This window comes from Ochotona princeps, chromosome 15 (genome assembly GCF_030435755.1).
Source record: "Ochotona princeps isolate mOchPri1 chromosome 15, mOchPri1.hap1, whole genome shotgun sequence".
Lineage (NCBI taxonomy): Eukaryota > Metazoa > Chordata > Mammalia > Lagomorpha > Ochotonidae > Ochotona > Ochotona princeps.
In genome coordinates this window covers 15,859,705-15,870,559 of record NC_080846.1, presented here as the reverse complement: position 1 = coordinate 15,870,559, position 10,855 = coordinate 15,859,705, and the positions used below count along the sequence as shown (strand labels likewise).

At 40.7% G+C, this 10,855-nt stretch overlaps 2 protein-coding genes across 2 annotated transcripts; both read right to left on the bottom strand.

Moving 5' to 3' along the window:
- Positions 1-585: 585 nt before the first annotated feature.
- Positions 586-1,516, bottom strand: LOC101533267 (olfactory receptor 6C4-like). Its single transcript, XM_012928269.2, is given in 2 exon segments — positions 586-1,218; positions 1,220-1,516. Coding segments are annotated over 2 exon segments (930 nt in total).
- Positions 1,517-9,673: 8,157 nt separating this feature from the next.
- Positions 9,674-10,654, bottom strand: LOC101533026 (olfactory receptor 6C68-like). Its single transcript, XM_004589797.4, has one exon. It carries the CDS (start codon positions 10,652-10,654, stop codon positions 9,674-9,676), a length of 981 nt encoding a protein of 326 aa, XP_004589854.4.
- Positions 10,655-10,855: the final 201 nt, after the last annotated feature.

Sequence of the window (10,855 nt, the reverse complement as noted above, 5' to 3'; positions counted from 1 at the left end):
CAGATGTCCAGAGAGGAGAGACAGAAAGATATGCTGTCCGCTGGTTCACTTCCCAAGTGGTCTCAATGGCTGGAGCTGAGCTGATCCAAAGCCAGGAGTTTCTTCTTGGTCTCCCAGGTGGGTGCAGGGTCCCAAGGCTTTGGGCCATCCTCCACTGCTTTCCCAGGCCACAAGCAGGGAGCTGGATGGGAGTGGAGCAGCTGGGACACAAACCATCACCCACATGGGATTCTGGCAGTTGCAAGACAAGGATTTAATCACCATGCTATTGTGCCAGGCCAATGTTTAGCATCTTAAATTTCAAATCTTTTCTGGAAAAAGAGTTAATTCTTTTCAGCTGTTACAGTTGTTCATTAACCTTATGTGATAACACTGACTGCATTATTTCATTTTTGGTAAATTTGTCATATGAAATTACAACTTACTTTCCTCTTTCACTCTAGACTTCCTAGATTTCACTTCTAGATTTCTTGAAATTCGGACATGTACTTTTCACAGGCTAGTTTGACATTTGAAAGACGCTGGACATTCAATTCAAACTTAGTAAGAGAAGTATTTATCACAGACACATATTCTGTATATATTTTAAAATGTCACCATCTTCTTGATGATATCCTTGAAGGCTTGCTTTACTTGCTGATTTCTTAGAGTATAAATAAAAGGGTTCAACAAGGGGGTGACTGAAGTAATGAGAACAGCTATTCCTTTGTTGAAAGCACCCCCTTCTTTTGCAGAGGGATTAATGTACATGAACATGCGGCTGCCGTAAGAGAGGGAGATGACAATCATATGGGAGGAGCAAGTGGAAAACGCCTTCGTCCTCTGCTAGGCAGAAGGGAGCCTCAGAATGGTCCTGATGATGTATATGTAAGAAAGTGCTACAAGTACCAGAGTCACCACCAGAGTCACGATGGCCAGGAAGATGACCATGAACTCCAGGAGGCTTGTGTCTGAGCAGGCGAGCTCCATGAGGGGCCCATAGTCACAGTAATAGTGATTCAGGACATTGGAAGCACAGAAGTCTACTCGGCTCATCAGTATGATTGGTGGCAATACGGCTAGGAATCCTCCCAGCCAGGAGCAGAGCATGAGTTGTATGCAGACTCTGCTGCTCAGAAGGGTTAGGTAATGCAGGGGCTTGCAGATGGCTACGTAGCGATCACAGGACATCGATGCCAGCAGGTAAAACTCAGTTGCTCCGAGAAATAGAGCAAAAAAAATACTGAGTCAAGCAGCCAGAAAAGCTAATGACTTTATTACCTGTGGTCATGCTGGAAAGAAATCTGGGAATGAAAATGGATGTGAAGGAAATTTCTAAGAAGGAGAAATTCCGGAGGAAGAAATACATTGGAGTTTGGAGGTTGGGGTCTAGAAGCATGAGAGTGATAATGGTCAGATTTCCCAGGACACTTAGCATGTAAGTGAGAAAGAGAAAGATGAATATCACTACCTGGAGTTCAGGCTGATTTGTGAGACCCAACAGAATGAACTCCGGAAACACGGTCCTATTTTGCATTCTTCACATACAGTAGGTCTAAGGAGAAAAGTGCGAACAATAAAAACTGAAGAATTTCTTAAAGTAGGAGAGTGAAATGTTATTTTAACTAACAGGATCTGGTGATATGTGACTTTTCTCAGTTGATCCAAAGTATCCCACTGGACTGCTTTGGATTCCACAGAAACTCACATCATAAGTGACCTGTTAAAGTTTATTTGTCTTTTCAAGTTGATTTATTCCTTGAAATTTAACACAATATTTTGCAATATTGTGCAATATATAACACACTATTTTGCAATAGTCACTCAACATTGTTTTCATTACCAGAAGAATAAATTTTGAATTCTATTATTTCCTTTCAATTTTTTTTTTCTGAAATGTCTACATTAAAAATACTTTCCTTTGGGGTCCCGGCGTGGTGGCCTAGCGGCTAGAGTCCTTACCTGGAATGCGCCGGGATCCCATATGGGCGCCGATTCTAGTCCCGGCAGCTGCACTCTCCACCCAGCTCCCAGCTTGCGGCCTGGGAAAGCCTTGGGACCCTGCACCCTGTGGGAGACCCAGAAGAGGCTCCTGGCTTTGGATTGGCTCAGCTTCAGCCATTGTGACTGCCTGGGGAGTGAATCAATGGATGGAAGATTTTCCTTTCTGTATATCTGTCTTGGCAATAAAAATAAATAAGTCTTAGGAAAAACCACTTTCCTTTGAAAGTTAGTCTCTCCCACTTCTCTGCTCTGGGTGGGAATATCTTGGGATGATTCTGTTTTCCCTGCTTTCCTGTTTCTTTTCCTTTCCTGTACTATTCAGTGCACCACAGAAGCTGCTGAAGGTTCTCGTGTCTGTTACTGTCCACATAACTAACATCCCTAGCTCAGAAACAAGGAGGTGTTACCCCATGCAGGCTATACCAAAGACAATGTCATTTTATATCATGGCCTTTCCCTCTACATAAAAAAAATCTCTGGCACCAATAAGTCATATTAATGAATATTTCTCCTAGGTTTCTTGGCCACAAGGAGAGTCTGTGAGGCAGTGAGATGGAAGACACCTTTGAGAAGAGGAATTTTGAGTGGGTCATAGGAGACAATGCACAGTGGGATTTTGTTCAAAGTTTTAAGCAGTCCTCAGTGCAGTGAAGGATGACAGTCCATCATGATCCAAACTTTCTTGTCCTCAATTTCTGGCATAGAGGAACCAGAGAGGCACCCATATACATATTCATCAGTAATACTTCTTTGTAGATGAATTTATGATTTCCAGAAAAAAACCTTTGGTGATGGTTATCTGGTGTGAATTTTTAGAATTTTCTGATTAAGAGGTAAATATGATCAGACAATATACATTTCTGCCATTCACTTCGATGATTTACATGCACATGGCTTAGAAAAATAATGTAGTCTTTCTTGTCAATCTCCCCATTTTTCTAGATATTTCTTGGGGCTACTAGATGATGTTATACATTGACCGAGATCTCCCCTTCCCTGCTGGTACTAACCTGTGTTCTCTGGCAGGAACTGCATTTTCTTCCAGATTTTCATAGTTGGTGGATTTAGTGATCCATAGTTTAGAGAATCAGTGATTTTAAAAGCATAATTTTCACATTTTGACAATCTGAAAGGCTGTAACAGGCTGTCTATCTTGTTGTTCCTAAGTGATAAATAAGAAATGAGATGCACAATGTGAATTTCTGGGAAGCATAACATTTTATTGGTTTCCCATTCACATTGTATTCTATTCTTAATAGAAAACCCAAACTTGCCAGACTTAACCAGGAAGAAAGCATACAGTGTTTCATTTTAAGAATCCAGGTCAGAAACAAATCACAGTTCTTAGAGACACAAATCTTTTACATGCATAATAAAGAAAAAAGAAAAAGGAACACCTCACCCAAGAGTTACAGAGTTGTAAGAGACTTAGGTAGAATTAAAATTCCACAATATTTCTGTTTTAAGGGAGGCTATGGGAAAGTCCTTCAGCCAGCAGAGCCTGGGCTTCTTACAGCTCCTGTGTTAGCTGGAGTGACCTGTTTTTTTATCTGCTCTTTTTAGAGTTGACACATGGGGACCAATTTCCTCAAGAAGCTAAAGATGCCCCACAGATTCAAGTTCAGAAGGTGCTAATGAGCCTCAGTTGCTGACAATTTGGAGAACAAATTGTGAACATATGGCATGGTGGGGAGGTCTCCAAAGAAAGTAAATTAGAGGACTTCAAAGCGGAGCCTCCAAGGACATCAGGTGACAAAAGTTCTGTAAGACTATGCCTTAGATGTGTGATTTGGGAGACAGAGCAAGAAAGTGGAACTCCTGGGGGTGGATACGCCTTGCCTAGTCATTGTCTTTACCTTTAATAATGTGCTTCAATCTGATATAAATGAATGACGCTTTGCAGTGGAACATGACTATCTAAGGTCAATCCACCCTTTATTAAAATCCACATTTTAAAAAAAGATTCATTTATTTCATTGGAAAGTCATATTTATAGAGAGAAGGAAAGACAGGGAAAAAGAGCTTCCATCTGCTATTTCACTCCCCGAGTGGCTGCAACAGCTGGAGCTGAGCTAATTTAAAGCCGGGAGCCTTGAGCCTCCTCTGGGTCTCCCATGGGGACGACTTTGGGCCGTCCTCTACTGCTTTCCCAGGCCACAGGTAGGGAGCTGGATGGGAAGTGGAACAGCCTGGATATGAACTGGTGCCCATATGGGATCTCGGGCACATGCAAGTCTAGGACTAGGCTACCACGCCTGGCCCAAGATCCACATTTTTAATTACTTATTCCATCCAGTTACCAACTGAAAAACTGTTGGTTCTTATAGAATTGAAAAGTCTGTCCTATCTAATGTATGCTTCTAACCATGTCATTATCCTTTAAGGAGCAATATACTTTCACTGGATATTGAAATTATTGCTATGGAAAGTTCAAATACGTCTGTGTACACAGTCTTTGCAGACTAAATCTTGACCACACCCAACTTTTCCACCAGGAACACAGGTATGACATTGTATTGATAAGTTACCATGTGAACAAATTCAAAGGATATATTTTCATAGGATGCACAAAGATTTGTCATAGGATTTTTCTGTTAGTTTTGGGTTGCTCTAGTGCATAACAAGGCTCTGTCACTTCAGAAGAACGCTTGGTCATTACCAGTCAGCTTCAGGATGATTTTCACCTCATGCAGTAAGGAACCAATTTCTCTTTCAATAGCACTCACTTGGGGGCTCAACATCTATGGTGCTTATTTAAATACCAAAGGCAGTAAGTTCCTCAATGACAAATTTTATTTAGGCTTGGTATGGCATTACCCATAAATTGTCTTACTAAGAATGGGCTTTTCAAAAACAGACGGCTATAGAATCTATAAAATTGCTTACTTTCAGTATCTCATAAAACATGATTTCTTCTAATGTAATAGCTTTGTTAGAAACATACGTTAAATAGAAGATATTAAACATACTGTAACAGCAGACTATTTTCCAGGTGGTTATTGGATGGAACAAATAATTTAGAATATGAATCTTAAGGAACTAAAGCAATCATTCAGAAGCAGTCAACACAATTACATAACTATGGACCATATATAAAGGATTTAATAAATAAAGCAATGTTATAACCAACTGTAATACAAGATTTTCTTTGCTTTACTTCCGTTTTCATCCTTTAAAAAGCCCCTCATTGTGTGTCCTCTGTGAAGTTTCCAAAGCACTCATGAATCATTGCTCCATCCATGAATCATTGTTCAAATAAGCATTTTAAAGGATTATTTATTTTTATTGGAAAATCAGATACACAGAGAGAGGAGAGACAGAGGGAGAGCTTCTGCATGGTGATTCACTCCTTAAGTGGCCGTACTGGCCGGAGTTGAGTCAATCCAAAGCCAGGAGCCAGGAGTTTCTTCCGGGTCTCCCATGTGGGTGCACGGTCCCAAGGCTTTACAAGCAGGGAGCTGGATGGGAAGCGGAGCCACCGGAATCAGAACCAGTGCCCATATGGGATCCCAATGCGTTCAAGGCAAGACCTTTAGCTGCTAGGCTATCGCACTGGGCTCTCAAACATTTTATTCATGTCGTGGTAAGGAGTTGGGGTGGTGGTGGTGGTATTATCTGTTGGTTCATTCCCCAAATGCCTCCAACAGCTAACTAGTCTAACTGGAGTAGTGTGATATCTGGTTGTGATATTTATTTGCATTTCATTGATGACTAGACTTTTGAGTATTTTGTCAAGTACCAGTTGACCATTTATGTACTTTTCTTTTGAGACATAGTCATTCAAGTTTGCTAGGTTTGGATGTGATTTATTCCCCCAGGGTTTGTGTGTTTGAAGCTCGGTTCCTAACATAGCAGCCCTTATGATGTGGATCTTAGGAGATGGGGTCTGGTGGGAGTTCCTTAGGTCATTGGGGGGCATTAAAACCTGGGAAGGGATTAAGGTAGTTGGAATAGGAGCTTGAATGAGTTCTTGTGAGGATGCATTTTTATAAGAGCAAGCCTGGTTCTTGAAGCAAGCTCTGGTTTCTTGCTTGAATCTGTGGTCTCTTCTTGCTCTGGTGCTGCCCCTACTTCTGTGAGCTTGGCACCACAGCCAAGCCAATGCCCTTGATCTTGACTCTCAGGATGATGAAGATAAATCAGCCTCTTAGCCTACCTCATTTTTCCCCCCTAAGTCACAGAATGAGAATATTTAAAAAAGTTTGTAGGAAGTAGAATGAAAAGATCAATTTATTTTGGGTTAAAAATGTTTAAAATCCTTATATGGGGGCGTCTCAAAAAATCATGTGTGTTATGAAAAATTGCATGGATTTCAACTTATTTTTGTGACAAAATCAAGTCTTTCACTTTTTCTGGACCTCCACCCCCCTAATAGGCACAAGAAATGTTTGAATAGAGAGTTGGGCTTCTCTAAATCAAAAGTGATTTGGAAGCTTCATGAGAGGGGAAAAATGCAAAGGAGAGGCTTTTAAATGTTGGACACTGAAGTGAAGCTATGGGAGATAGCCCTTAGATTCCAAAATCAATGTCCTTATTGTGCTACCCATCTGTATTTTCATCAGTCCCCTTTGTACTTGAATTTTTTTTCAGAAAAGCAATGAAACTGGTTTTGGTATTTGAAGCAACAGAGAGTGGCACATCCCAAGTACTGAATAAAAAATCATTTGTCCCCAGGGTGTGTTTTATGCCTTGCTATGACTTACTGGTACTGAATAAACTCACAAAGGGCTTTCTCTTGAGTATTTCTGCTATGTTTTCTGGACACTCTTACTCATGCTGCTTATTGTGAATGGTGATTCTAGATTTCTAAGTTAGTTCAATATCCATACTTCAAAGATACCATGTATTCAGTCCCATAGACTTGGCAAATTCAGATTGAGTTTTCAGCAAACTCTATGACCCATGGAATGTCTGATTGCTGTTCAGAGGGAGTAAACAGGATTGAAGCAGTAACCTTTACATCTTAGGGCCATGACAGCAAGAACAACGCACAATTCTATTGTCTGACTGATTAACAGTCCCATTGGTTTGGAGCATAGGCATCTAGCATATGTCCTTTTCCAATAACCAATTCTGTTGGCCATTGCTAGGCATCCTTCTTTGATTTCTAATGTGATGAGTAAACACAACATAAATTTGTTTTGCTTGAACCTAACTCAATGCCTGCATCTGCACTGTGTAAAACCAATAAAGAAACAAAAGTTTATGTAGACAACTGACTTGTAAATAAATTTTGATTTTCCATCCATACTCTGATTTTTTCACTCAGTGCTGTGTTGAGTTTAGTGAGGAGTGATGGTGTGTTACTGTTGCTTTCACTGGAGCTAGTGTGTGCCGTCCTAGTCCTCCATCGTCTTTCTACTCAGTGTACTCACCGTTTGTCTTCTGAGGTGTCTTACATGGAGTTGTCATGTCATGTCATCCCACTGTTCCTGGAGAATGTGAACATTTGCCTCAGCAGAGGGGAAAACCTGGAGGCAAAGGACATATTTTTATATTTACTCTAATTTTATTTATGAGGAGTTTTTGAGTTAATTTTAAATGTTTATTACAAAGATGAGGGGATTTCCAATCTATGCAGACTACTGAGTCGAATGTAGCAGTAAGTGGGGAGGAGGAAGATGGATGGGAAATGCTTTCACTTTCCTTGCTGTGTCTGTGGGTGGAGGTGGGGGAGATGGTGGGTCCTATTGTTGTCAGACTAAATCAGTACCCAAGAATGGAGATGGACTTTGATGTCGTCTCAGGGACCCCAACGAGAGGAAGAATGTCTTGCCCTGATTGTTCTGAGAAGTTGTTGGTTTTGTTATACCAGAGGTGAGAATTACTTCCAAGGCCTGTTGGTTGTCCACATCTGTCATGTCCATAGACTATAGAACTTGCTGTAGAACTTGGCCTACAGCCTGGTTCAATCTGCTTTTATTTCCCTCTTTGCTATGACCCACCATCTTCCCCACCTCCTATAGGCATAGCTATTGAGTACATATAACTAGATATTATAAGTAGATATAATTAGAGTTATAAAGTGACCACTCAAATATTTCCAGCTTTAAGACTCAGTCTTTCAAGCAATCAGGACTTAATAAGGACAACAGAGGATGAAAGAGTCAGTTCCCATAAAATATTTATTTCCTAGGCTAGTTGAACTAAAAAGAATCAAAAGAAAACCATTAATAGTAGAATTAGTGCAGGAAATTATCCCATTCCTTGAAACAATTCAGATACATCTGAAAAATCTATAGATAGTCAAATAATCCTGTTATCTAGACTTTGAAGATCCAGGAGCTAAAATTTGAGGAACACAGACACTAATTAAATGCACACTTAAAAAAAGGTAAAGAAATTTCTGGTCTAGCAGATGGGTTGGGAGAATTAAACAAATAGGTTTTGAAATTAAAAGATGGAAACCTCTTGTGAGCTTATGGTAGCAGAAACCCTTGTTGCTTTAATAGGCTGACTGAGACCTGAGTCTGACTTCAGCTGGTGAGGAGCTGCGATATCCCCCGCTCTCCTCCCACCTGCCTGTGTTTGAGCCAAAAAGAAAGGCTGATGATCAGACGCTGGACATATCGTTGGACAAGTGAGATGGAGGAAGCTGGAGACACAAGCAGGCCTTTGTCTTTGTAAAGCCATCCTGAATGGGCTGGCTCAAAGGAGTGGGCAGATGTGCTTCTTTCACAGTGTGCTTGTGGAGTGTGCACATTGTCTTCAGACCAGTGGGATGCCTAAAACAGTTTTCTTGGATCCATAACCAACTTTTCCTTTTGCTGGAACATTCATGTAGTGAGTGCCCCAATGGGTTGAACTTGCTCAGTCTGTGTCCATGGGGTGTGACAAGAAGAAAATGAGGTGGCAGGATGCAGAGAAAGCAAGGCCTGGGAAGAGACAGAAGTAATCTAGGCACAGTGCTTGCTGGCGAGGGCACTTGGACTTACCAACTCTCTCTCTTTCTTTTTAAAAAAATATTTTCTTTGTATTACATTTCATTTTATGACACAGTTTCATAGGCTCTGGGGTTCTCCCAACCCCTCCCCATACCCTCCTCCCATGGTGGATTACTCCACCCTATTGCAGTATTACAGTTTAAATTCAGTCATGATTCTTTCACTGCAAGCATGTACCGTGCATAGAGTCCAGAATCTTATTGTCCAGATAAATCCAACAGTTTCTTGTGGAGACATCTCTGGTCTGAAAGCAGAACTGGCAGACAGGTCATGATGCACTATTTCGTCCCTCATAGAAAGCAATGTAGCATTAGTAATTAAGTGTATTTAAGGCAGTAAAACCAGTGACTTTACTAAGAGAATTTATGGATGCAAGGAAATTTTGAGAAATTTAATTTGAATGGAATTTAGAGTTAGGAACTTAAATGATACATTCTTTGGGCAGCCAGTCTTTTGTTAGGACTTAAATCTTCGACTTTCGCATTCTTAGAAGGCAACACAGTTAAAAAAAGATTTATTTTTTATTTGAAAGGCAGAATTACAGAAAAAGAGGGAAAGAAAAGAGAGACAGGGAGCTCCCATCTGCTAATTTATTCCCCAAAGGGCTATAACAGCAGGAGCTGGTCCAGGCTGAAGCCAGGAGTCCAGAACTCCCCCTGGGTCTCTCACATGGGTGGCAGGATCCCAAGTACTTGGCCATCCTTTGCTGCTTTCTGAGCCACATTAGCCAGGATTCCAAGGGAGGTTCATATAGAATGCTGGCATTGCAAATGTCGGCTCAGGCTGCTGTGCTGTAACTGAAGCCATAATACAATTCTTTTGAGTGAGTCACTGAGGGCTTGCTTTACCTGCTTGTTCCTCAGTGTGTAAATGAAGGGGTTCAGCATAGGAGCGATGGAAGTAATGAGCATGATCACACCCTTGTTAATGGCCACGGACTCCTTTGCAGATGGTTTCACATAGATAAAGATGCAGCTGCCATAGGTGATGGACACCACAATCATGTGGGAGAAGCAGGTGGAAAAGGCTTTTTTCTTTTGCTGGGCTGAGGGGAATCTTGTAATAGTTCTGATGATATATATGTAGGAGAGGACAACACAAAGCAGGGTTGTGATGAAGGTCAGCACAGCGCATCCTATCACCATCTGCTCAATCAACCACGTGTCTGAGCATGATATCTTGAGGAAGGGCGATACATCACAGAGAAAACTGTCAATGACATTAGAGTCACAGAATTCCAGGCTCTGGCTCAAGCTAAATGGGGGTAGTATAATTAAAAAGCCAGCCATCCAACAGCAGAGCATGAGACTTCTACAGGCTCTGCCACTCATGATGGTCATGTAATGCAGTGGTTTGCAGATGGCGACGTAGCGGTCATAGGACATGGTGGCCAGGAGGAAAAATTCAGTAACTCCAAACAGATCAGTAAAAAAGGCTTGAATGACACAGGCACAATATGTAATAGTCCTGTCACCTGTTGATAGATCATACAAATATCTAGGAACACAAGCTGATGTGAATACTATTTCTAAAAAGGAAAAATTTTGTAGGAAAAAGTACATTGGTGTTTTTAGGCGAGAATCTATTAATGTAAGTGAAAGAATAGCCATGTTTCCAGTTATACTCAGTAAGTAGGCAAAAAACAAAAAAATTAAAAGTAGACTCTGAAGTTGTGGATCATCTGTTAGTCCCAGGAGAATGAATGTTGTTACTGTGTGATTTCTCATCATTGAATTCAGATTTCTATCATGTCTTCATGAAACATTCAGATTTTTTTAGAATGTAGGGATGTCAATGTTCCATAGTGATAAACAGTGAAAGTAAAATAATGAAAATGACTGGTTCACATGAAGTGTTTTCTTTGATAGTTAATATTGTCAAAATACTTTAAGTCTTATCCTTTAAGCTTTCTTTTTTGAACCTTTGAA